The following is a 27,247-nucleotide window of genomic DNA, read 5'->3' as shown; positions in this document are numbered from 1 at the left end:
TGTGTCCGTAAAGTATGGAACAAATTCATTTTTAGCTAAACAGATCATTTTAAGAAGATTTTGAGAAATAATCCTGAAAAACGTCGATTCTTTATTTTAATTTACCGTATTTTAAAATAATAATCAAATATAAAGGGTGAATTACTTTCGAGTAGTGACGTCACCGTCATTTTTTTTAATGGAATACCCTCATTTTGTGTCAATTTTCCGATTACTCTAGCTGAGCTGATTCCAAAAATGTATCACATATCACATGTTGATTGCAATTGGTACAGGATGGACAAAATACAATAGTTTTGTGTGTGCTCATAAAGTAACGCGTAATATTCTTTATTAGTTAAATAAACAATATTATCAAAAGTACTCATTGTCTAGCGGCAATAAACAAATAATGACATTTCAAAAAAAAAAAACTAGACGACTATGTTTTTTTTTAAATTGATAAGAAATAATGTCTTTCATATTCTGTCTGCTAGACCAGTACCAAACATGTTTGGAAAGAGCTCATTTTTATTAATCTACAAATGTAACAAACTACAGGGTGTTACATTCAAAAAGATTGAAATGGTCTGTTTAGCTAAGAATGAATTTGTTTCATACTTTACGGAGACAGTGTATATACCCCCATATACCGTTATATCGTATCCAATGTCACAATTGTAGAATAAATGAAAGAGTGTCCAAAAAGGTCCTGACTTCACATCAGTGCTCATTAATTTTTTCATCAATTTTTGTATTTTATACATTCTACAATGTAAAATGTGAAAATTTGTTTTCTTTGATCGATTACAAAAATTTATCATTGAAAATAATAAACCAAAATAAAAATTATCTATATTGATTTTGGTATTGATATTTGGCAATTTTTTTTTGCACATGTTATAAAACCATGAAATGAATATTTTGTAGTGAGAGCAATTCCTCCACTAACTTTCGGAATTAACGCTTCAAGAAACTGTTCTTTATTTTTTATTTTAGACCCGATGTAGCAACAAAAAAAATTACGAAAAAGTGTCTTCTTCATCTGTAGATAGCCCATAAAATACAAATCAACATAAATAGAATCTTTTCATGAAATTAATATCTGACATTATCACGAACGAATTTTTCCGCGGTCCCATTCAACACATGTTTGTGTTATTTACTACATGAGCATTTATTATTAACAATATCTTGATCGAACTATGAAATTTTTGAGCAATCAGAAGAAAAAACACGCGATTTACAACATTTGCAGGTATAAATTGTTGATTAATGGAAGTTCGGAGTAATAAAAAATGTATTAAAAAAATTATACATTTTTTATGATAGCCATAAAAATCCATATGAACTATAGAATCTAGAATCATTCAAAATTTACTCACCATAAACTTTTCCAAGTTGAAAATCCAGATGCTTGCAATGGCAATGCAACCGCTAGACCTTCAGGAAAATTCTGGATGCCTATTCCAATTGCAAGATTCCTGAAAATTCATAGAATTAATGACAATTGAAATTATCCGATAAATTTGTAAGGATGACATAAACTAACCGATTCCACCAAAAAAGATACAAACTGTAGATATATAACTGGTATGATAAGTTGTCATCGAATAAGAAATAATGTTATAATTCTCAGTATTCACTGTTTTTCATTGGTAAATGTACATACGTTACAACGAGGTAGAGCTACCCTAGACGAATCCAAAAACCCCATATAGGATAGGGAAGTTATATCTTCCCATAGCCGAGATACAGGATGGTTTATGAATTCACCAATATTTTCAATTCTTTATAACTTTTGAACCATCTAGTATATTTGATTGATATTTGGAACGCACATTTCACTTCATTAGTTGCATCGATTGAAATAATTTAAAAAATTAGTTCCGTATTAGAAAAATATGGAACTTTTCACACCCTGTAAGTGGAATATTGGAATTTGATGGAAATATTCGAAAAGAGCGGAAATGTTTCAAGGAGGATTAGTATATTTAAATGTGCCGCACGTCATTCAACTCATCGAAAATTTCGGCCAAAAATTTAGTACAATACTGGAATTTTACTAACTTATCAGAAAAATCGTACATTGAAATTAAATTGGAAAATTTTTTGTTTCGCTGATTGAATATTTGTATTTCCTGATTTCTGACAAATTTTCCAGAACTGCATGGCTTGTGTTATGACAAATAAGCTACAATGAATAAATTACTAAACACAAATAAATGAACATTTATCATTTCAAGAAAGTCTTCATCGATGTTCAGGTTACAAATTTCTTGGGAATCATTCAGTTTTGATGTTGGAAACTGACCATTTTCACGAATATAATCGAAAACTGAAGAAAAAAATTAGTGATGTGGTAATCTTTTTTTAGGGAATTTTGTTTGGAATTCCCATACATCCGCTCTACCATTACCGTCACAAAAACCATACACAACACAAACAACACATCAGCATATTCTTGATTCGAAAATTTATGATGCATCATTATGTTCGATTTCAAAATTGAAAACAAACCCCAATACCTCAAAAAAATGTCTGTACCATAGTGTAATAAACATAGATAGAGGGAGTATACGCAATTGTTACATATCCCCAACATGATTAGAATACGTTGTCGGATTGTGATATATTTTCAAATCCGCAATTTTACTATATCGTTATGAATATACAGGGTGTTTCCTAAACATGCGGCAAAAATTCAGGGGGTTGTTCCTTGGACTATTCTAAGAATATTTTGTCCTTTGATGATTTTTGAAAAACCTATTTGTTTCGAAGATATAGGGGAAACAAAATTTCAGATAATAACATTTTATTATGAAAAATTACATGAAAATTCAACTCAACCTACAAAAACTGTTGAAAATGACCACCTCTAGCCAGCATACAAGCATCCAATCTTCTCCTCATTGACTGCCGAACCCTTTCAAAAACACCAGGATCATTTCTTATTAAGTTACACCCAGCAATGATCCGATTTCGCAAGTCTTCCACATTTTCTACTGGAGTGGTATAAACTAATGATTTTAGATGGCCCCATAGGAAATAATCTAAGGGGTTTAAGTCCGTTTTTAGTAATTGGAATGTTGTTAAACAAATTTAAAAATAAATTGTACCTACTTAGTAAACACAGTGCGGTACGCATTTTTATTTAAACTATTATTAATTTTAAAAATATGAAAAATGTTGTTCGCCCTGTATCTTCGAAACAAAGAGGTTCTTCAAAAATCATCCAAGGACAAAACATGCTTAAAATAGTCCAAGGAACAACCCCCTGAATTTTTGCCGCATGTTTAGGAAACACCCTGTATATTATATTGAATGAAATATATTTATTAGAGTGATTCCCGATTGAATATGCAAATTTGAATATTTGGAATCCGATATTTTTCCTAATTGTCGAATTCATGATAAGCAGAATATTTATTATTTTCTGTATCTATCGGCTGAAATCCAAGGTTTGGCAATTTTTGCTCTCCTAGTGTCATCGGTGGCCAGACGTCGTTTAGCGCGCTCGAAGTTTGTTTTCTGAATTTCTGATATATTTAGGTATTCATTTCAATATATATTGAGTTGATATTAAACGTTGATTCACTATGGGACATAAGTTGTGCATTCTATGATATGTTTTCATTTCTGCGCGCTTTATGTCATATTTGATAGTTTATGTTGGGGACATAATTTGCTTACTGAAAAAGACATATGCTTCCTCTATCTATGTTTATTAATCTGAGTGAAATTCCACTATTGAACTAAATTTTTGGCCGAAATTTTCGATGAGTTGAATTACCTGCGGCACATTAAAATCTAGTAATCCCAATTGAAAATTTGTTGCTTTGTCCGAATATTTCCATCTAATCCCACTATTTCACTATATATATAGGGTGTTGAATCTCAGCTTGTGAAAAGTTCCATATTTTTCTAATAGGGATTCAATTTTTTAATTAATTTACAGATTAATCGATGAACCTAATGAAGTGAATTTTACTTTCCAAATATCATTCAAATTTACTGGGTGGTTCAAAAGTTATAAAGAATTGAAAATATTGGGGATGATTAGACCTATCATATACAGGGTGAGTCTTTGACTTGTACATATATTTCAACCGAAGATTCCTGAGGTCAAAAGAAACACTTTTTTCCTTTATAGTTTTTTCCGATTCGGCCCGGTTACAAAGATACAGGCTGTTGAAAATCGATAAAAAAAAGTGATTTTCAGCTATATCTCGTAAATGGTTCTATTGAAGGAAATGATTTTTGGAATATAGCTTTTCCTTGATGTGATACATCTTCTCCGAACACAAGATTCCCTACACATCTTTCAGTTTCTTCATTATGAACATTACATCACATAAAAATACCAGAAATTCGAAGAACCCAACTCTTAAAAGTAATTTGAACGTTCATTGAACAATATTTGGCTAATTTGGAAAATAAAAGTATTCTTCATATTTTCTCCTACAAAGCGCCGTTTTCGAGTAACTTGATCTTAAAAAAAAAAATTATCTGTGAAATTCGAAAAATTGGGTACTTTGGCTAAATGCAACTCTGTTCTGTTGTGGAAAAAAAACCACAGAAATGAATATTTACTATGATGTCATGTCTCAGATTTTAGAATTGAAGTACTAGCCAACTTAGTTTGAAAATGAAGTTATTTGAATAAGCTCCCCTCAACTCTTCTATTTGATTACAAATTACTGAGCTTTGACACAGCTCTTATAATAAGAAGATACTTCATTAAAATCAACATTCTATTTTGAAAAGTCCAAATCATCCATCAAGCCAATGTTCAAAAAAGTTTTCACAAAATAGTCCTATTATAATGACAACAGTCAATATCCCACTAAAGACTGCTGCTATCGAACAATACTGTATTCTTCGAGGGTCATTCAAACTCAGATCGAAACATACCACTAAGTACATACTGGACAAATTTTCATGTGATTGAGATTAAATACTTTTATTCTTTTGCTGTTCCATGAATTCATCCTAGAGCATATGATTGACATACTTCCAAGAGTGCCATAATTGTTTTAATATGAAAACAAATAGGTGAGTTGAAAGAAACAGGATATTCAACTGTGGATATTATTGAATTTATTTTCAATGGCAAAATCAAGAAGAATCAAGTAGTAGAGTTGGCTATAATGTAGGTACATATTATAGAACAAATTTGATTACAAATGGAATCTAACATTTTCCATTGATTACAGAGCCATAAAACTTCATTTCCATATTTTCACACTGATGGCTCCAAAAATATTGAAGCAGATCATTATTTTTATGAGATAGTTGGAACAAATCAAATGTTTCATTTCATAAAGGAATTACTTTCTATCAGAATGCACACTTATTTATTTTGTATCCACACAATTATTTTGGAAATTGTTTTTATATTTCTCGGAAATATGTATGGAACTTCAATATTCTGTTGGGATTCTTCAAATCTTCGATGATTTTCATTTCATGATAGCATAATATCAAAATCATAATAACAACAACAGTGTAAATGAATATTTTAGGTTAGAACATAGATTATTCGAACTGCTGTGTTTAAATTTGCAACACTCGAAATTTGAGGTTCAAACTTAAAACCACAGACTACTAGCACAGATTACTAGTTAGAGTAGTTAGTCTGTGTTAGAACTCAGATGAATATTATTTATTTGAGAATGTGAGGTTAAATTGTACGGAATGAAATAAACAACGATATATTATAAATGCGATATAATAAATGAATGGATATAAATTATGAATATCAGAGCTAAGCTAATATGGGTGGTAGCGAGCTCAATTCGTTGTGATTATCGAAAATGAAATGGATAATCAACAGAAAAACATTTAATCTTTATCGTCAATGAAATTGGGATAACTCATTTATTGTATTATAAATACTACTTTGTTCAACAAATGGAATGTTAAAAGTGAGTTTATGATGGTTTTTCCAATCTAGTATCTTATTTCCAAGGTTCAAATTGTATATCTTATACTTGCGAAAACTTCAGTGTTCCGGGTACCAGGGGTGAATTAGCTCATTATTAAAATTTAAAATGGCTATATCTTTTTAACAGGGCCGAATCGGAAAAAATGGTAAATGAAAAAAGTGTTTCTTTTGACCTCAAGAATCTTCGGTTAAAATATATGTACAAGTCAAAGACTCACCCTGTATAGATTTTTTGGACTCGTCTAGGGTAGCTCAGGTTAACCTATGTACATTCACCAATGAAAGACCCTGTATATTGGATCCGTAAAAGTAAAGTGAGAAATTTGGTTTATTTGGAATGACTAAATACAATACCGATTAGATATAGGTACTTCATAGAAATATATAATACTCCATGCTAGTAAATAAATAAATATTCAAAATGAATTCAATAATTCATGAATACTGCTAAATTTTTTCGAACCATACGATATTTCAACTTCGAGAATATTATTTTTGGACGATAGAACGACATTAGTCAAGTACCGCGTTTATTGCTAGATTATTTTTCTGGTTGCTAAGATATACAGAACAGTAAATGAATAAGTTCAGCGAACGGTAAGTTATAATGATATATATTTTTGAAATTAGGAAAAAGTAAGCTTTCAAAAAATGGCACAGAAATCTAGTGTTCCCATTAAAAAAAAACATAACTTTGGGTCATAGATTCGTATTTAAAGACCCTTTTGAGAAGATATGCACGCCACTGGATTCTACATGAAAAAGTGCCTGTATAATGTTTTAATTTCAGAACTCTATCAGCAGTATTAGCGGAGATGTAAATGTTTTTAGATATCGCCATTTTTCCAATTTTCGCTTATAACTCGAAAACAAAAGAAGGTGGTCAAAAATGAATACTACCCTTGATAGTTTTACAGAAAAAGAGACCGAGAATAGGGTCAGATTTTATCTCCTCTGGTTTAAGAGTTTTAGTGCTAAAACATCGAAATTTGCCCACCCTGTACAGTATATCGAAAGTCACTTGGAGTAAGCCGTAATATTTCGATTATACAAGGGTTGTCCAAGTTTCCAGAAATTCCTTTTGGGGCCAGTGAATTTATTGCCTAACAATACTTTCGAATAAACCCCGGTATTTAGCGGATCGCGGTATCCACTTCAAAAGGACATCTGGTCAAGCGTTTTTATGGACAACTTCATGTGACTTTGGATATACTATACCCTCGTAACGAAGTTTAGAATTCTGGGGAATAACTACAGAACAGCCGATTTCCCAAGCACTTTGAATTTATTTTTCTTCAGAAGATTCGATATCGCTCATTTTTGAATTATATTATAGGTGAATTCAGTTAATTATTGTCGCCTTGACAATCTACAATCAATAAACTCTCATCACCAAGACAACGACTTCTATTATACTCCAACAAAGCATTGACATTAAAGACTCGAATGACTATTTTAATTTTTTGGATAATTATTCTGTAGTTTAAGTCAAAAGTGGTATCTATCATGCAATGAACGCTATAAGTATCTCGAAGTTAAGGACTATCGATCTCAGACAAGAATTGGAAACGTCGCTGCGCTGCTCCTCCAAATTATTGCTTTCGATCGGTAAATAAAAATAATAGAGATCAGTGATCGAGAAAGTAGATCAGACATCTACAAAATACTGTGTGAAGCAGAGGAATCAACACCTTCACAACTTCACAAGGAGCAAATTTCATACAACCACCAGACAAACCAAGAAAAACTGTAAAGATGAAGAGAGAAGCCCCTGCATGGAAGACATTTCAACGAGGTGAACCAGGATCATGTCGACATTGAAGCGTCGAACTATTGGCTCACATCAGGTGCGATGTATCCAGAAACGGAAGGTTTTTTTTTTAGCCATCCAAGATCAAGTGATCTCAACGTTACTGCGAGCATATCATTAAGGATCGAACTATTACTGACGATTGATGCCGATATGGGTGTCCAACGAATGAGACAATCCAACATATCACGGGAGGATGTCCAATGTTTGCAGGAAATGAATATAAAAAGAGACACGATGCAGTAGGAAAAATACTACACCAAGAATTGGCAACCATGTTAGAACTAATTCATTCTGAAAAAGTGTCATACTACAAGTACCAACCGGAGACCATCCTGGAAAACGAACGCTATAAACTGTACTGGGATCGAACAGTTTTGACTGATAAAACAGTCCCTCACAACAAACCAGATATGCTACTAGTCGATAAAAATCAAAAGACAGCAATACCAAATAACAACAACATGCGCCAAAAGGAGGTCGAAAAAATTTCAAAATATAGGGACCTCGAATTTCAGATAAAGCTTAAAGAAAAAAATGATGAAAAGGTGAAAAGGGAAATTTTGCTCCATTGTTCTTGGAAATATCAACGAGAACTATTCCCATTTTCATCTCAACAACTGGAATAGTACCCACAAATCTCAAGAGAAATATCAAGCAATTAGGACTTGGTGAGTATATTTGTAATATAATGCAAAAAGATGTTCTTTTAGGTATTGCAAGGACTGTGAGAAAATTTCTAAGAGGCGACGGACAGGTCCAAGGATCGGCGAGATCGCGTGTAAGAGGACCAGAAGTTCGACGAGAACCAGGGGGACCTCAAGGTCCGGACACGGCCGAGCTCTACCCTTCTGATATTTTAAATATTTGGGATTGGGTGAATGTTCCTCTAAGCGAGGAGTGAGAAGCTGACGGCCTACTCATATAGGCAAAAGTCGGGATAATAACACACTTTATTTCCGAAGTAATGACATTGTCATTATGGAAAATATCAAATGTCCTCAACGTTCTAGTTACATAATACAGGGTGCGGCACGGAGGATGGATGGTTTTAAAAAAATAATAAAAGCGTTAATTTTTACTCAAAAACACATTTATTGACGGAATCAGATTCTCAAGGAAATAGCATTTGAGACAGTCAAGTGTGGAAAATCACATCAGGCATGTGGTGGCCGAAATCGGTGATGCAGTGCTGGAGGCGCTCTTGGAAGTTCGCGTAGACTCTCTCTCAACTTGGGCAACTTCCACGCGAATAGCCCTTTTCAATTCGTCCAGAGTTCGGGGCTTGGTCTCGTATACTCTAGCCTTGAGGTGTCCCCATAAGAAAAAATCGCATATGGATAAATCTGGGGACCGGGGAGGCCAATGAACATCGCCAAACCTGGAAATAAGGCGACCAGGGAAGAGAGGGCGAATAACGTCCATTTATGCTCTGGCTGTGTGGGCGGTCGCCTCACCGAACGATCACTGAGGCGAAGTGCAGCAGCATGTTTCCGAGCAGATCTCGACGGACTGCGAAGAATGGCTTGTCGAACGCGTTCAACATTTTCAGGCGTTCGAACTGTTCGCACAGGTCCTCTTGGTCTTCTGTTGATCAGTTCACCACGTCTGCGAAGTGATTCAACCCAACGAAGGATGGTGTTTCGAGAGGGAATAGCTCTATTCTGATGAATGTGGAAATGGCGACGAAACTCACGCTGCACGACCGTGACTGACTCATTATTTCGGACGAAACTATCATAGGCGAAAACACGATGCTCCACCGTCCAAGGCTCCATGACGACAACTGGTAAATAAATGCTAGGAACACACGAGTCTAACGGCACCTTCCCCACTTCTCTCGTCCTCAGTGGGGGAAAGTTATGCCCATCTGAAAAACGTCCGCCCACCGTGCCGCACCTTGTATATGATACTATTTTTATGAAATTGAAATCTTTCCATTTCATATAATACATATTTCGAAAGAATTGGTTTACTCATTACGATTATTTCGAGTGATATACTTTAGGTGCAAGGAAAATATGCCCTAGTCATAAAAATGCATTGAATATCTGTTTCCTCATTTTCTTTGTTCAAGGTTCAAGAATATTCAATCATAATAATACCACAAATATAAAATTTTGCTGATCAAATTTCTCCATAGTAGGTACTATGAAAATTATATTACCAGTCAATTTCCAAGCATTTGCATGATAATCATGAATGAGTCTTCAGGAAAAACAATATGTTATGACTGAAACGGTCAAATTGCAATGGATTATATTAGACACATTTCATTCTGATTTTTAAATCTCAATAAACTTGAATATAAGGGGATTTGAATGTTGAAACAGGGGGTGAATAACCCACCTGAACTCCTTCTTGTGATTGATTTTCTGCGATATGAATTTTATTTTTCCTTCTTATGTTAATTGTAGCTAACAAAGGCCATTATTATTACAAGAAGGAAATTTTGAAATTTGCTCTGGTAACGTGATATAAAAGCGAAATACACGATTTGAAAAATACTAAACAATTTGTTAATATGCCGTTTCGAAATGTATCCAATTTCTGATGCCGAAAATGTTGTCATAGCATTACCATATTGTTTTGGTGGGTTAGGTTCCTACTTGTTTTATAGCGGTGAAGTAATGTTCATTAAGGTGGTTTTATTATTTTTTTTTGTGTAAGCGTTTTGAAATATATCAATAATATATGGAAATATGAGTGGAATTGATTTTGGTGAGCACTCAAGTAACGAAAACAATATAATAACGACAAAATATTTCATCTTATTTGAATTTGGACTAGTCGTTAGAAATAACTTTTGACTCAACATCCGAAAATGACTAACATTTGTTCAAAACGATAGCACCATGTTCTCTAGAATAAGCGTGTAAAAAACCCATAGGTATACAGGGTGGCCACTTTTTCAATGGGATTGTATTGGTAACTTTTAAATCATAAGAGTTAGAAGGTCGGTCAAATGGAGAAAAAGTTGCATGCATAGAAGCATTATCAAGCAGTTTAAACAAATCGAGATTATCAGGTCCGGATTTCGAGATATCATAAGAAAAGTAAATTATGTCATTTTGATTTTTCTTTTTTTCCCACTTTATTTCAAATATTATCAAAAAATGTTACAGGAACTTTTTATTCGACAGTGAATTATCCTCAATTTGACGTAATCAGATTTCGTATCCAACGTTTCGTACTCTCTGGGCCACCCTCAACCTCATTTTTTTCAATACGGACCTGCATATTTTATGACATTTTTCGAAATAACTTTTAACGCTGAATTCAACGATATATCATACAATGTCATTCAAAGTTGATTTTCAGGTGATTTTGACCCTCATCCAAATTTAATGGTGTTTATGTAAGAAAAAACAAGTCTATTAACGATATCAATGTTCTGACCCAAATTCAATCGAACCCAGAAAAAAAATCGAGAACTGTGGCCAGTGAATGGAATTTTTCAAAAACTGCTGGTAATAAAATAGTCAAGAGACGCGAATACAATGATTTTAAATTTTAATACCAAGCCTTGCAAAAATTATATCGTAATAATAATAAAGTTCGAATTTGTAATTTGTTTCAACGATTCAAATGACAAATACAACAATAGTGATACCTCGCGAGAAAATTGAGAATGTTTTGGAAGGTATTCAAGGAGACCAAACAAGCAAATGAATAAGAAGTATGGGTTCCAGAACCGTAAAATGCATTTTACAAAATGGTGGACTTTTCGAACACTTACTTCATTAATTTTCATTTACTTTCGAATAATCATTTGATTTTTCTTTCATTAAATGATACTTTCGTTTAATTATTATGAATTGAAATATTCAAATGATTATTATAAAAGTAGAACCAAGAAACCAGTATACTGGTTTCTTGCTTTGATTCTAATATGTTCCATTTAGTTCAAGATGGGTAAGTTGATTTTCTTATCGAAATTTATTGCATATTGCATATTGTTAATTAAACTAAATGAAGGTAATACAGAACCGACACGAAGAAAATTGGATAAGGGTCAAAATCAACTGAAAATCTACTTTGAATGACATTGTATGATACATCGTTGAATTCAGCGTTAAAAGTTATTTCGAAAAATGTCATAAAATATGCAGGTCCGTATTGAAAAAAATGAGGTTGAGGGTGGCCCAGAGAGTACGAAACGTTGGATACGAAATCTGATTACGTCAAATTGAGGATAATTTACTGTCGAATAAAAAGTTCCTGTAACATTTTTTGATAATATTTGAAATAAAGTGGGAAAAAAAGAAAAATCAAAATGACATAATTTACTTTTCTTATGATATCTCGAAAGCCGGCCCTGATAATCTCGATTTGTTTGAACTGCTTGACAATGCTTCTATGCATGCAACTTTTTCTCCATTTGACCGACCTTCTAACTCTTATGGTTTAAAAGTTACCAATACAATCCCATTGAAAAAGTGGCCACCCTGTATAAGCTTCAAGCAGAGAAACTTAATATCATTCTCCTCAGACCTCAATCGGTCCGAGCGTCAAAAAAATGTTATGACAGGTGACCAACCAACCGACCACCAGGTTAACAGCTAAAAAATTCCTGCACGGTTACTAAGTATACATCTTGCCTATTATCAGCTCGGATTTAAGGTCTGAAATATATTTTAATATATTCTCAATTCGGATTTCGTTTCAAATAATTTGAGTAATAAAAGTTGATTTTTGAACAATTGAAATCACCTATAATCTGAATTATACGGGAGATTCAAACTTCAGTATCAAGTGTTCAGGGGCGTATTTTCAAGGTAAAATAAGATTATTTTTCCATAAGTCTGCAAACGCTTCATTACCCAACTACAGGGCGTAAAAATTTCAAGATTCTTTGCAATTCTATACAATTGAAAATCAGCTTGATATCTTTGCATAATTGTTTTGAGAAGTAGATATTTTTGAAATGACATCTTTATCTGAATTTTAATTTTTTTCGGAACAAGTTGAAAATACTCTATTGAGTACTCTTGGAATGCGAAAATTGGTTTTTATGAATTTTATGGATTCCGAAAGAGGACTAGGTAATTTTTGCTATCGTTAACCTATGAACATAGAACACCTGTGAGTATAGGAACAATCTTTTTACTTTTGAGAGAAATATATAATTATTTCCGAAATAAAAACGCTCATTTTGAATACAACCTATTTATAAAAGATGAATATTAATTGCATTTGATTCAGTTTTAGAATATGGGCAATGGTCTTGATTAAAATCAAAATATAAGCTGCAGTAGTTCATGAACAATTGGTAGTAGGTTATTATTCGCTGATAAAAATGCAAATGAATGGAGCTATATCGATATTAGTGAGATACTAGAGGTAGTTCAAGGATTTAATTTTCAGGACAAGGTAGTATTTTAAATTCGAAAAAATCCACTGTAAAATTTATTAATTACTGATTGTTATCTTTTTTTCTGTATATCTTATAGGTGATATTGGACAAATCATTCAAGAGCAGAAAAATAAAACAGCACAGAAGAATCCAACCGACTGAGTATCTAATTGCGCCGAAAGATTTCAACATTGTTTTAAATGAACTGTTACAACTGTGTCTTCGGTACGTAAATAATTTATTCTTTTGGAGATAACTATATTCCTCTGTAGTACAATGGTCTCTAATGAATTTGTAATTTCAAATGTAATACAATTTTTTCCATTGTTAATTTGTTGCTTTTTCTCTATTATATTTCATTTTGTTGGGAAGAGTAATAAATTTGTTTTTATACATGCTGTATTTTGATTATTTGTAAAAGGAATATTTCAATCGTATTCAATGAATATCCAGCAACGGAATTCGAACCTAGAATCATTACGAATAAAAATAAATTAAAAGAACTAGAACTTAGCGTTGAACATTTTTTGTGTTATCAGTATCATTGTGGAAATTGCATGATTATGTATGAAGGAAGTAGAAATTGTGAAATTTTTTTTCGCGTTATTCGATCCGATCGCTCCATTATTTCGTCATAATATCTGTAATTTTCAGATTCAGCGGGAATTTCGTGCGATCATTTGTTTTTGGATAAAACATCACCATTGTTGTGTGTGTGTTGTTTTTATGGGTCACAGTAACAAAGCCTACAGAGATCATAGCCGTCTAGTATAAGCTCTTCTAAGCTCAATGAATTTCAAGTTGACTTTTCCTCGTATTCATATTCAAATGAATTATTTTGTTTCTTGGGGTAAATGTTAAGAAGGAATTACACGACGCCAATAAAATTTGCGCTTGTAATGCAGTTTCCATAGGTAGGGTGATATTAGTATTTTGTAGGAATTTCCAGTTGGCTCAACATCTTCATAGCCAAATGATTTCATTTGTTTTTTTCTTTTTGAGATTTTTTCTCTCGGTGAGGGCCGAATAGATCAGCGCTTATAACAGATATTCCTCATAATGATTTAGATGATTTTTCGTTCATAATATACAGGGTGGTTCAGATTTTAATTCAATAACTTTGGCGTCGGATAGAACAGTTCTTTTCGTAATTCACATAGACATATCCTAACAAGCTTCGTTTCCGAGATATAAGTTGTTAAAGTTTGAAAAACGTTATTCACTTATAACTCTAGTATTATTACATTCATTGTTTTAATTTTTAGGTATTGTAGTCTAGATAATGTAATGTTTTTAATTAGGTAAGAATCACCTGCCAAAGTTATTCAGTAGATGATACTTTTCCTATTGAAAATCCACACCACTGTCTTTTTTCGAAAAAATTATTTCATTTATGAAATCAACAGAGTTCATTAACAAAAAAGTCCCTGAATATTTTTCGTAGAATGTACCACTTTCGAGATGATCGAAATAATAAATAATGACGAGATGATCGAGTACAAAGCAAACACTACGAAAATCTACAAAAATTAATTTTTAAAATTTTCCCATTTCAGTAGATAAATACATTTTACCTGGAAAAAATTCCGAACTTAATGAAACTTCTACAGGTTGTTCGGGGGTGCCGTGACATGACTCTGTCAAGTTATCCAACACGACGACCCTGTGCTTACTTGAGGAGGGCCGAAGAACCTCAACGTTTTCGGACATTTTTCAGTTTTTTGCTCATAACTTCTAAACTAAGTAGTTTTCGACCAGAACGTTCATTTTCAATGTTGTAGACAATTAAATGTTATACACATTTTTGCGATTATTTTCAATTATGTCTGATAAATCCTCTTTCTATACATCATTAGTAGAATCAACACTGAAATTCTGTATATCCATTTGGTGATGTGCCTACGAAAATGTCTTATACAGGGTCTTAAATTTTCCTAGTCCGGATCTGATTTACTCGGTTTCAGAAATATTGAAGAACGGCGATAGTAAAGGGAGACAAAACTTCAAAAATTGAAATTATTCGGTGGATTTCTTGAAGAGTTATTGAAATAAAAAAATTTCACTCATAATGGAATGTTTATTGATCACCCTGTATGACCGTGCCGAGCAGAGATTTATAATTTTTATAATGAATTGATTCTTTGTGGTTTCGAAAATGGGAAAAAATCATGATGTTCACGTACAGGGTGATCCAATATTCACGAAAATAGGAAATGTCTGAAATTTTTCTAGTCCGGATCTGATTTACTCGAATTCAGAAATATTGAAGGAAAGCGATAGGAAAGGGTGACAAAACATCAAAATTTGAAATTATTCGGTCGATTAGTTAAAGAGTTATTCAATAGTGAAATTTCACTCATAAGATGAACATCACCCTGTATATCCCAAACGAAGGCACTCAGGCGATTGAAACCTCTTGATACGGCTCCTCCTTGATGACTTTAATTCATGGTATTCGTTTGTCGCATTCTTCCCGGGACACCCTGTATAACTCACAGATCTCTCAAAATTCAGCTCTACAAATATTGTCCAGGAAACCACGGTTATATCCCACTTTTTAATTATATTTCAATCTCAGTTATTTAACTTGAGAAATCTATATATTTCGTCCAGTCTGTACATTTCAAATCGACACTCGAGAGTTCGAAGAAATCCAATGACCACGGCTAGAAAGCCTTTGGCATAATATGAATTTTATATTATTTTGAATTATTCTGTGAGAGAAGTGGAACCAACATTGGTCAATATTAGGTTTTCACTATTATTCGTTTGTAAGAGTTCGTCATTGCGGAATGTCCTTATTTATTAATTCTTTTGGAATGAAGGATAATATATGTATGATATAACTTTCCGAACAAACATTTATTTTTTATGAATTTTCACTTAAAAATATACAAAAAGTTTTGGCAAAGGCTAAAAATGTGATTCTTTTAAAATTAAAAATAAAGACGTAAAAAAGTATTTTGAATTCTTACATGTGGTTGAAAAGGACGGTAAATCAAAGGAACGTTTGATATTGCTTCACTCATCATAGAAATGTTGTGGATTTTCGAACACGCTGAGAAGATGGGAGCGGTTCAACTTTATATGATCACGAAAAAGCCACGTGGTATAAACCCCTCTTAAGAGTACCCGGCAATTGCCGAAATGGAAAATAATGAACCCTAATACATAATAGTTCTCTAACTTCCTGAATATGCCCAATAGGGATGGTGCCTATATTTTGAAATTGCTTTTAATTTGTAGATAAGCCCTATATAAACACAAAAAAAAAATATTTTCATGGAAAAATATAGAAAGTACCAATAAAAAATACGTAAATAAAAAAGTTTTCAAAATTCCCGCTGAAACTCCCCATTATGCCACGGTATTATGGTGACATCACTGCATTAAAGAGTCACCACCATAGACAAACTAACTACATAGTTTATCTATGAGCACCACGTGCTAACGGTCTGTCAAACTGAACTAATATCAGCTGATATTGACAGTCAAGTCGGTTTGATTATATCATCTGACGTTCTAAACCATAGATAAACTAGTTCTAGATAATATTAGTTTGTCTATGTTCTAAACGTTTCAGTGCTATGACGTCAAATTGCCCTGATTGACGTTCGCAGTCACGTGCTAGTCGATAAGAATTAACACAATTTAAATAAATTTTATTAAATTGAGTTCGAGAAATAAGATAATGAAGATGCTATTTAATGTGGAAAACCTGAATTCATTTGATTTTATAATATGACGCAACATTCCTATTAGTCACCAAATAAAAAAAAAACTACCATGCATTCAACCTCAAGGTGGCGTAGAAACGAATGCTTGAATCTCGAAATAGACTATGTATCCATTCAATGGTTCGTATAACGTGTAAAAAAATTTTGAAATATAGGGGATACAAAATCAAACCTGTATAACTTTGCGAGTCGCTGATTTTTTCAGGGGTTTATCACATCGGAATAACGATTCCGCATGCCAAATATGGTCATGCTCAGGAAAACGGTTCAAGTTATAAAAATTTGAAATATAGAGGATGTATTCCTTTGTGAGCCGTTGAGTTTTTCAGTGGATGTTCACATCGTAATAACGATGTCAAATGACAAATATGGTTATGCTCCACCGGCCTGAACTTGGCAGCCACTTTTCAACAGCCAAATGACCAGTGGCGCTGATAGAAATTAAAACTTAGGAAACTACCCCTTAGACAGCCTGCAAATCAATGTGCTTCGGATATGTTATTCTGTAGCTATTGAAGAGTAAGTATGCCAAATATAACCTCGGCTAAACATTTTTTAATGTTTCATTCGTGAAAATACTGGTATGTACCTCGTCGTTTCAATTATCAGCATAATTCATATTCATCTATAATAAGATTTGTGCATTGAATTGTCATAAATACTTGATTGAAGTCGTTCAAGTGTACTCAAGAATCAAATTCTTGCGTTGCACCCCAAAAACAGATCGTTTCGTTAGTTTTAATTTCTACCGACGCCACTGGTCGTTTGGCTCCTGGAATGAATTCGGCTGCTGAAGAGTGGCTGTCAAGTTCACGCCAGTTTATGCGCCGGAAAACAATTTCAGAGTTATAAAATTCTGAAATATAGAGGATGAAAAATCAACCTCTGTATTCCTTTGCGAGTAGCTGATTTTTTCAGTGGTTTATGACATCGGAATAACAATTTCACATGCCAAATAAGCTTATGCTCCGAAAAACAATTACATAGTTAGAAAATTTTGAAATATAGGGGATGAAAAATCAACCCCTGTATGACTTCGCGAGTCGCTGTTTCTTTCGTGGCCAATAATATCGGTATAACGACTTTACATGCCAAATATGGTTATGCTCCAACGAAATAAAGAAATTCACGAATGAAAATTTCATTAATTCCCTGAAATAAATTCGATAATCAATATTTCTGTATTGCATTCCATTGTTTCGCTCCAAAATCATCCACTCTGAAATCTCCATGTCCTCTTTTGCATGATGTAACTTTATTTCAATACAGAATGATTCAACACCTCTTCCGAGGTCAGCACCCTGTCGTGATGGAAGGGCTTGTAGTTACTGCCTGCTGTAAGGTAGACAGTGAAACTAAGACTGACCAGAAAATGTATGTGGCGTGGCTAATCCCAGCCTGGTAGCTTCCCCATACTTCATGTTCCCAAACAGTGCATTCCTGCCAATACCTTGCCTACTCCTAAGAACATCCTATAATCTCTACCCTTCCAAGCGACAGGTTTAAGCAGAACGAGCAACACGAGAAGAGAAGGTGTCCACTAAAGAAGAGATAGAGGCGCAGAACCGACCAGACAGAGGCCATAAAGTTAGGTGGAAATAATTGACAGGTCTAGCAGAACGAGACACAAGGGCCGAGAAGAAAGCAAGAAGATGCAACTTTTGGCTGTGAGTACGTGGTAGAATAGGGGCTACTTATGTTGTCGCGAGCGCCAGTTTAGGTCCTCAAGTGTAATTCTTGGTACACTATTCGAGGAGTAACTATGACTTTAATGACCTTGAATCTCAGGAAACGAGGATAACCAAAAAGTATGTTAGTACTCTGCTCAACCCCACTGCTCACAGTCAGAACTACTAAACACCCTTTAAAAAACCCCCCATCCTTATAATTTCCCTGCACAAACTAACGCTGATCCTATGCTGTGAGGTTTTACTTAAGCTGTGCAAGTTCACAAAGGTCGCAAGACTCTTGGGTCGAGACCAGGGTCAAGAGGCGTCTCCTTCCCTGTGATTAAGTTCTAGGGGAGGAGGCTTGCCGACCAAGTCTCTGCGAGGAACTACCTCAGGCTTGGGTTCCGCAATCAGAGCTATGGGGAAAACCACAGAACGAGGCAGCTCATTTATGGGTAGTTGCCTTACGCTTTTTTAGACTACCTGTTGAATGACATTCCGCCGTAGAATACCAAACCTTTGGTGACGCGGCCGCACTGAAGCTGAACGCGTGAGAGGAAGATTGGCGTCCTTGGAACCTTTCTCTACGGGTTCGGCGGAGGTGTAATGGAGGTTTTTAGTGAGTATGCCCCCCAGGAGAGCCTCACACTACCCAGCAGGTGCCGACAGTGTTTTTACACTTGCCGAGATTTGTTAGGTGTCCATAAGGTGGATTTCCCTCAAATAAAAAAAAAAGAAGAGGGATGAATCAACTCTATGACCTATTAGACGTTTATTGAAAATAAATCATAATTTTGAACTGAAAATTTTCATATTGGGGTTTGAGACAATTATCTTTCTCCCTAAAATATTTTCAGACCTTTACAACTTCCGGTTATAACAGAAACATACTACTACTTTCTTATTTCAAATGGCACACAAAGTATATACAGATTCAGCAATATGCCATAACATGTGTATAAACTCAACAGTTTCTTCGAAAAAAAATTTTCAGCCATCTGTTTCGGTAATAGCATAAGTTAGAACTCTTTCATTCGGTGTGATAGATCTTTGTTATTATACAGAGTGTTCCAATGGAAAGAATCGACCCCTTACATTTCTCACATGTTACTGTACAGTAGATGCTTGAAAACACAACCCCCTATGAGGAGCTACAACCCCAAGAATTGAATAGGGAACAGGGGTCGACTGATACCTCATATTAAAGGGTTCCAAATTCCTTTGTACAAATGGCCTAGTCAATATTTTAGAGCAATGGTTTAGGCGAAAAAAAATATATGTTTGTTGGACCAAATAAGACGTTGTGGGACCAAATAAAAAGCAAGGTATAAGGGAAGAACCGGAAGCTCAGGATATTGTTCGGTTTGTACCTTCAAGATGGCGGAACTGGAGAGACCACGTGGAAAGAATGAGCAACGATCGATGGGCAAAGTAGGCAAAGAAAGCCAATTTCAAAGCGGCCGACCACCAAAGGGATGACATGAAAGTTGGACGTCCATATCGCAAGAGGTTGGATGAAGAGAAGATAACAAGACATGATCTTAAAAATAAGGAAGAAGAAGAAGCATTGAGAATATGTGACGTACATTCTGAAAGACTTCGTACATCACAATTTCCCGTATCAACATTCACCGACGAAATACATTGTTGCCTTCTTTCTTTGAGGTACCTTAAGGTTTCCTTTACATCTAGATTTGATTTGATTGGATAGGTCAACAGCTGTGAAAATGGTGTTCTCAGTTGCAGAACGTGTGAAATTAATCGATTTGTACTATACCAATGGAAAAAGTGCGAGGGCTGCCCAAGACTTTTTACCCAAAATCATCCCGGTCATTCTTTGCGACACCAATAAGATGTATGTTTAGCGGAGAAGTTCAGGTAGAATGTTTCTGTGGCGGCTTCTCATAAAGCCCACTTAACAACAATAAACACAGCGCTCGGTGTCCTAGAGGTAAAGAGTGTAAACTCCCTCACCGAGTTGCGACAAGGTGCCGGGTTCGAGTCCCGGCGGCTCCCGATAATAATAAATTACCCAAGCGTCTGTGACACGGCACACACAAATATACCAAAGTCACACTGATGAGTCCGGTGTGTATGCCAGGGACGAAACGCATAAGTAGGCATATGTGAAATGCTACATTTCCATTCAGTGATCAGATCTGACGTTGCTTATCTTTTCTATGGGGATACCTGAAATCATAAATTTATCAAACAGCACCTACTAGATGGGAAAGAATACTTCAGGAAAGCACTCACTTACGACCGCAAGTCTTCCAAAATGTTTATGAAATGTTCCAATTACGTTTGTATATCTTATGTAAGCGAATTGTGCTCAGTTTGAATATTTAATTTGAAAAAATGTTTCCTTGCGTACATTAAATACAAAGCGAATAACAAACATATATTTGGTTTTTATGGCTGAACAATTACTCTGGAACTGTCGATTAGGCCATTTCTACAAGGGAAATTTAAAGCCCTTCAATATGAGGAATCATTCGACTCTTATTCCCTATTCCAATTCTTGGGGTCCATCCTCATAGATGGTGCCTTTTTCAAGCACCCACTGTACAGTAACATATGTCCCCATAAGAACATTAATGAACGTATTCATGTAAATTCCGCCATTTATTATATTAGGAGAAATACCAGGGGTGGCTCCTTTTCATTGGTTCATCCAATTGTAGATTTTTGCCCTCTAGTGTTACAGAAAGAAGGTGTACTTATGTTGTTGATATCTGTGGGGAAAATATGTGTTGTTTATTCTCATCTCGTTTCTTTTACAAAAATCGTTTAATAAGTCTCCATTTTCTTTCAACAAGAATTCGTTTGACTCCAACAATTTTCTCCAATTCGATCCCGGCATTAAAATCACCAACAATTATTATTTACAGTACAGTAGTGTTACGGTAGTGTTTTGTAGCATTCTATAGAAACTATCTGATTCTCCTCTTTCTTCTTTTGGCTTAGACATATCCGGGGAGTAGATAATTACAAAATTCAGATGCTCCTCGGAAAAGGTGAGAATCGCCCTTAATATTATGTCATCACATAGTCGATGGTTTCTATGAGGTGTAGTAAAAATAAATCCATTATTTTTGCACGAAAAACAAGGCTTTAATTACCATAGTTAGAATGATTTGATTCTTGTCAAATATGCGCCGTTTTATTCCACAAGTTGTTGTCATTTTGAAGCTTATCTCATGATAACTCTCTCGTAGAAGCCCCCATCCCAATTAACAAAGTATCGAGACAGACAATTTTCACAATGGAATGGAACACACCCAATAATTAATAAATATCTCAAATTTCAGTTGTTAACATGTTTTCAGCATAGAGAATGAGCACAAAATATATTTCGAGCAATGCATTTTTTATCTTTGGGCATAATTTTTCAGCTTTTTTTGCTTGTTTCACTAATGAATTAATAATAATGATAATAATAATAATTTATTCCTCCTTTAAGACATCATACAAATGTATAAGAATAGCCAACAAGAAAAAAAATAAAACAACACATTAAAAATTGAAGAGAACTATGCTAGTAAAAGTGAGTATTAAAAAAGTCTTAAATGACAGAATTAGTAAAGAACTCTTAAATATTATAAAAGCAATTGTCAATCAACATTGATTTTACTTCTTTCTTAAATTGTTCTTCACCAAGTCTCTTAAAATGTTTATGCAAGTGATTATATAATTTAATTCCTGTGAAGGTATGTGACGAATACTTTTTAGTATTATGCTTGGGAATACATAAAATATCCCCATGCCTAGTATTGTAGCTATGAAGATCTGTACATGTTTTAAGTTTTTTTGAATTTTGGTGAACATAAATTAGACAATTTAACATTTTCCCTGAATATAGGGCGACATGAGTCTCGAGGACTCAGGTTGAAAATGAGACGAAGTATTCTCTTCTGTGCAACAAATACACGCCCAGCATCTGGGGATGAACCCCATAGAACCACGTTATAGCAAAAATGACTATATACACTGCTAAAATACACCCCAACGAGAGAATCTAATGATAGTGAACTCTTGAGGCGAGAAATAGCAAAGTAGGATTTACTTATTTTGTTACATACGTGATCAATGTGGAAGGACCATCTCAACCTACTGTCCACACGTACTCCCAGAAAACTGACACACTCCGATGACCTGAGGCTGAAGTCCGAAAGGTCTACAGTAAAATAAAGACCGTCCCTTATCTGGAATTTGATGATCTTGATTTTATCCAAATTCACAATCAAAGAGTTCCCTCGGCACCAGTCAATAAATCGTTTGATAAGAGATTCACAAATCCTCATCAGTTCTTCAAGATTGCGAGCTTTAATTGCCAAGGAGGTATCATCAGCAAAGAGAATTATAATGCAAGCCACAATATTCTGAGGAAGCTCGTTGATGAATAAGAGAAAAAGAAGTGGCCCCAAGACTGAACCCTGGGGGATACCTAATTTTGGATAATATCTTTGGGAATGGGAGCCACTCTGCTTAACCACCATAGACCGGTTTGAAAGAAAACTGAGAATCCAATCGAGGAATACTCCTCGGAAACCCATTTAATACATTTTCTCAATAAGAAACGCTGGTTGAAGGCAATCAAATGCTCGAGTTAAATCGAAAAATACTCCGGCAACCTGATACCCATCATCTAATGAGGAAAAAACGAATTCGAGAAATTCACAGCAGGCACTCTGGGTGGATCTTCCAGCTCTAAAGCCATGCTGACAACTTTAGGATGGAAAATCTAGAAAGATAATCATACATTCGACGGCAGACTATCCTCTCTATTACCTTCGATAGCTGACTTAATAAAGGTATTTTCCAAGTCATTAATACTACCCCTTTTATGAACTGGTTTTTCCACTGTTTGCTTTAAAACTACTGGAAATTTACCCAAGGAAACAGAGAAATTAATTAAATCCGAAAATACTCCGCAATAAGGGGAGAAATGTATTTGAACACTTTAGAAGAAATATTATCGGGCCCAGATTAGGCACGATTTTTCAAACCTGAGACCACAGATATGATCTTCGGGAACAACAGGAAAAAAAATAAAAATTCGAGTTAACTAATTTTTGGGTGGTGTATGAGTTCGAAATTTAATTTCCATATCCACCTCGTAATGAGAGCTCACCCATTGTGGAAAAATAGTTCCCAAATGCGTTGGCGACCTCATTGGGAGCTGAAATAGTCTGTTCATTAATCGTAAGCGTAATATCATTGACACGACTTCGGTTCTTAGTACCTAATTCTTTATTTACAAGGGTCCATAAAATTTTGTTGCGATTGGTTGATTCAGAAAGAATATTATCATTATAATTTTGTTTAGAAATTTTCTGTAACCGATTGTATGCTGTTTTAGCTTTCTTGTAATTTATCAAAGCATCTCGGGATTTCAAGTTCTTAAAAACCCAGTGAAGATTCCTCAAATGGTCTCTTGCTTGAAGTATTGAGGAATCTATCCACCTCGGTCGACACCGAGAAGAAGAAGGCAATGATCTCAAGGGACAAGTAGCTTCAACCGAAGAAGTTAATAAATCCAAAAATATTTGAAATCTAGTATCTATTGTGTCGAAATTATACAATACTTGAAAGTTTGTATTTGAAATCATGGAGAAAAGATTCTCCAAATTTGAGTGGGATATCAATTTGAAATTTATAAAATTCTTTTCAACAAGTTTGTCATTACAAAGATAGTCGAGAATGAGAGCTTTATGGTGACAAATAAAGGGCTCGTGAACAGACACCGAAATGCTCATCCTGTTAGCATTAGTAGCTATATAGTCAACTTTGCTAGACGAAGTTTTTGCGTGTTTATTTGTAAAGACTCTCGTAGGCTCCAAGGAATCCTCTATTAAACCAAAAGTGAAAAGTTTCTCCAAGAGTCATTAACTGAAAGGAAATCAATATTCAGATCACCACACAAAAACAAAATTTCTGAAATGGAAATACAGTAGTTAAGAACATATTCTAATGTCTTCAAGAATAGGGGAATATAACCTGACGGAGGTCGATAAACACTCAATACGCAATAGGTAGTTTTTTTAGTCTTGATTTTTGTAGCACATAATTCACAATGCATCTCAATAGAGTACTTATCAATATTCAGGCGTTGCACCTTATATCCCGATTTAACATAGATAGCACTACCTCCATGTTCTCGACCAGGTCTAGAGTAAAATGAAGCGACCTGATAACCAGATAAAGTCATATACTCAAAACGATCCGATGTGCACCAGTGTTCCACGACACTAATACAATCGGGATCTGAAGAACTGAGGAAGGGCTCCAAGTTGTTCAATTTATTTGGAAGACTTTGTACATTTAATTGTACAATTCTCATTGAATTAATTTCTTCAATGGTGTACTGCTGTATTGAAGATTCAGACTTACCAATATAAGTATCATCTATGTGATATTGTGATTCATCGTTCTTCCCGCCAGAGCTGTGGATCTATAAGTTTGGTTTCGTATTCAGAAGGAAAAGATATCTTGAATGATGAGTATATCATTCGAGGATCATCATACGAGAGCACTTGGTAATCCCACTTTAAGAATAAACGCTCATTCCACCAATTCTGTTCGTAACTGCTTCTCTGTGAGATTTCCTCAACTTTGGAACCGCATCCCCGTGGAGATATCTCATAAGCCTACTTTCAGATCATTCAAAATGAGCCTCAAAAGATACTTAAAACAGACCATCGGTTGAGGTGTTTTTCTTCCTGGTTGTTGTTTCGTCGATATCTTCCCTCATTTTCCTTTTCAATTCATCCCTCCTTTATCCCTAACAGGTAACACAAACATTATATGGATTTTCTTTTTTTTCAAATTATGTTTAGTGAACTCATACATGTAATGGAAATGCTGATTTGTAGAGGGTTGGCAGGAAGACATCGCTCACCGATATGCCCACCCATTGCACATTTTTATACACACTTCTGTTATATATGAATTTGCAATAAAGAGTTCTAATAATAAATAATAATAATAATAATATATGTCAGGCTGCTTAGATTTTAGTTTTTCGCATGTTAAATTTGTAGCAATATCACCGAGAATAGTTATTTATAATACAAGTGCAGAAGGCATTGATATTCTTCCACGAGTTCAAAATTCAAAAACGAGCCACGAAGTGGCGAGTTTTGGAATGAACGAGTGGTAGAATGAGCCTTCTGTACGAGTATTATACATTATTTTCTCTAATTCATTGCATTTTCATTGAAATTAATGAAATATTTCCATAAATATAATTTAGTGATTTTTGCATTGAAAAATGTTGGTTGGCAGAACTGATTTCTTTAAGGCAGATTGATGAATTGACAGATAAAGCCGTTGCGGAAAGTTCGGAGTGCCAACATAGAATAATAAAATATAACCATAAAAACAGTGCGTTTCTGATATATTCTCGCACGATTTTGTTCTACAAGATGTGGAAGAATGAACGGAATAACCACAGAATTAGAGAAATTTATTTATATCTTCAACTGACGTAGAGGGGCTGAATCTAGAAATGTGATAATAATTTCTTGGAGCACTTTGAAGAGCAGTGGAATTAAACGAACCAATAATTGGCCTGTTTAAGAGTAGATTTTATTTGATTTTCATTATCTTTACTCCTAGTTATTTTTTTTTGCTTAGATTTTTTCTTATTCTCAACTGTGGTCAATTGAGAAGAAACACTACGAGGCAGTTCCAAGGCGCCAGCCCCAGCAGTGCTCACCCGATAAGGTGTATTTGTAGCACCCACGTCTGCTGGAATCCCCATCATGTTTATCGATAAGCGAATTAATTTGTTTATTTTGTTTTACCACTAAATCTTTCAAGCTGAATATTTCAGAAACAAGTGGTGGTAATGCCTTTTCGACTGCAAGCTGAACAATAGAATTCAATTTACTTGTTTGATCTTTCAAGTTAGCTTGTACCGGGTTTTTCACCATAATTTGACCCCCCCTTTAACTTTGTCACTAGAAGAGGTACAAAAAAATATTTTCTACAAAAGTTTCACGAATTTGACTAGTGTTTTTTTAAATGAATTCACAAAACGAAATATATACAGAGTAAGCAACATATTGATAGCAACTTCATTTTTTCAAATGGAACACCCTGTATATTTTTCTATATTTGACTAGCTGTTTTTCCCCTGATTTCGAATATATAACATATGTTTGGCCTATCTCTCTCATTCTGAGTGCCACAGAGTTTCAAATTATAAAAACCTGCACCTGGCAAAAGTAATCAATTTTCAAGTGGAAGGCTGCGATAACCCAAAATGCCCTTTTTTGAGTTATCTCGTTGGCAACGATATGACATACGTTTTTCACTATAAATTGGAATTGGATCATTTGGATGCAACTCCATATATTCTCTCCTTGTAGCTTTCTTATTTTTATTGTTCTCCACATAAAGCTTAAATATTTCAATATATTTTCCGCTTCTGTGTAGTGCATATTCGATGAATAGTTTTATTCAATGATAAACGTATGTTATATATCGTAGCCAACGAGATAACTCAAAAAAGAGCATTTGAGTTATCGCAGCCTTCCACTTGGAAATTTATTACTTCTGCCTGGTGGTTCTTAGAATTTGAAACTCTGTGGTACTCAATCATCATCATCATCCAAATTCCAATTTATACTGAAAAACGTATGTCATATCGTTGCCAACGATATAACTCAAAAAAAAGCATTTTGAGTTATGGCAGCCTATCACTTGAAAACTGATTACTTAGCTGGCCTGGTGGTTCTTAAA

General features: G+C 34.5%; 1 protein-coding gene across 2 annotated transcripts in view; it reads right to left on the bottom strand.

Annotated features, from left to right (window-relative positions):
* Positions 1-27,247, bottom strand: part of LOC123672967 (zinc transporter ZIP11) — a 63,710-nt gene that overhangs the window by 17,590 nt on the left and 18,873 nt on the right. For both annotated transcript variants that reach the window (XM_045607336.1, XM_045607337.1), the window contains exon 5: positions 1,365-1,463. In XM_045607336.1, the coding sequence (XP_045463292.1) occupies positions 1,365-1,463 (99 nt within the window). The remainder of the gene's footprint in view (positions 1-1,364; positions 1,464-27,247) is intronic.

Source organism: Harmonia axyridis, chromosome 2, assembly GCF_914767665.1.
Source record: "Harmonia axyridis chromosome 2, icHarAxyr1.1, whole genome shotgun sequence".
In the NCBI taxonomy this organism is placed as follows: Eukaryota; Metazoa; Arthropoda; class Insecta; order Coleoptera; family Coccinellidae; genus Harmonia; species Harmonia axyridis.
The sequence above is the reverse complement of the archived record's forward strand: the minus strand, read 5'-3'. Positions and strand labels throughout refer to the sequence as shown.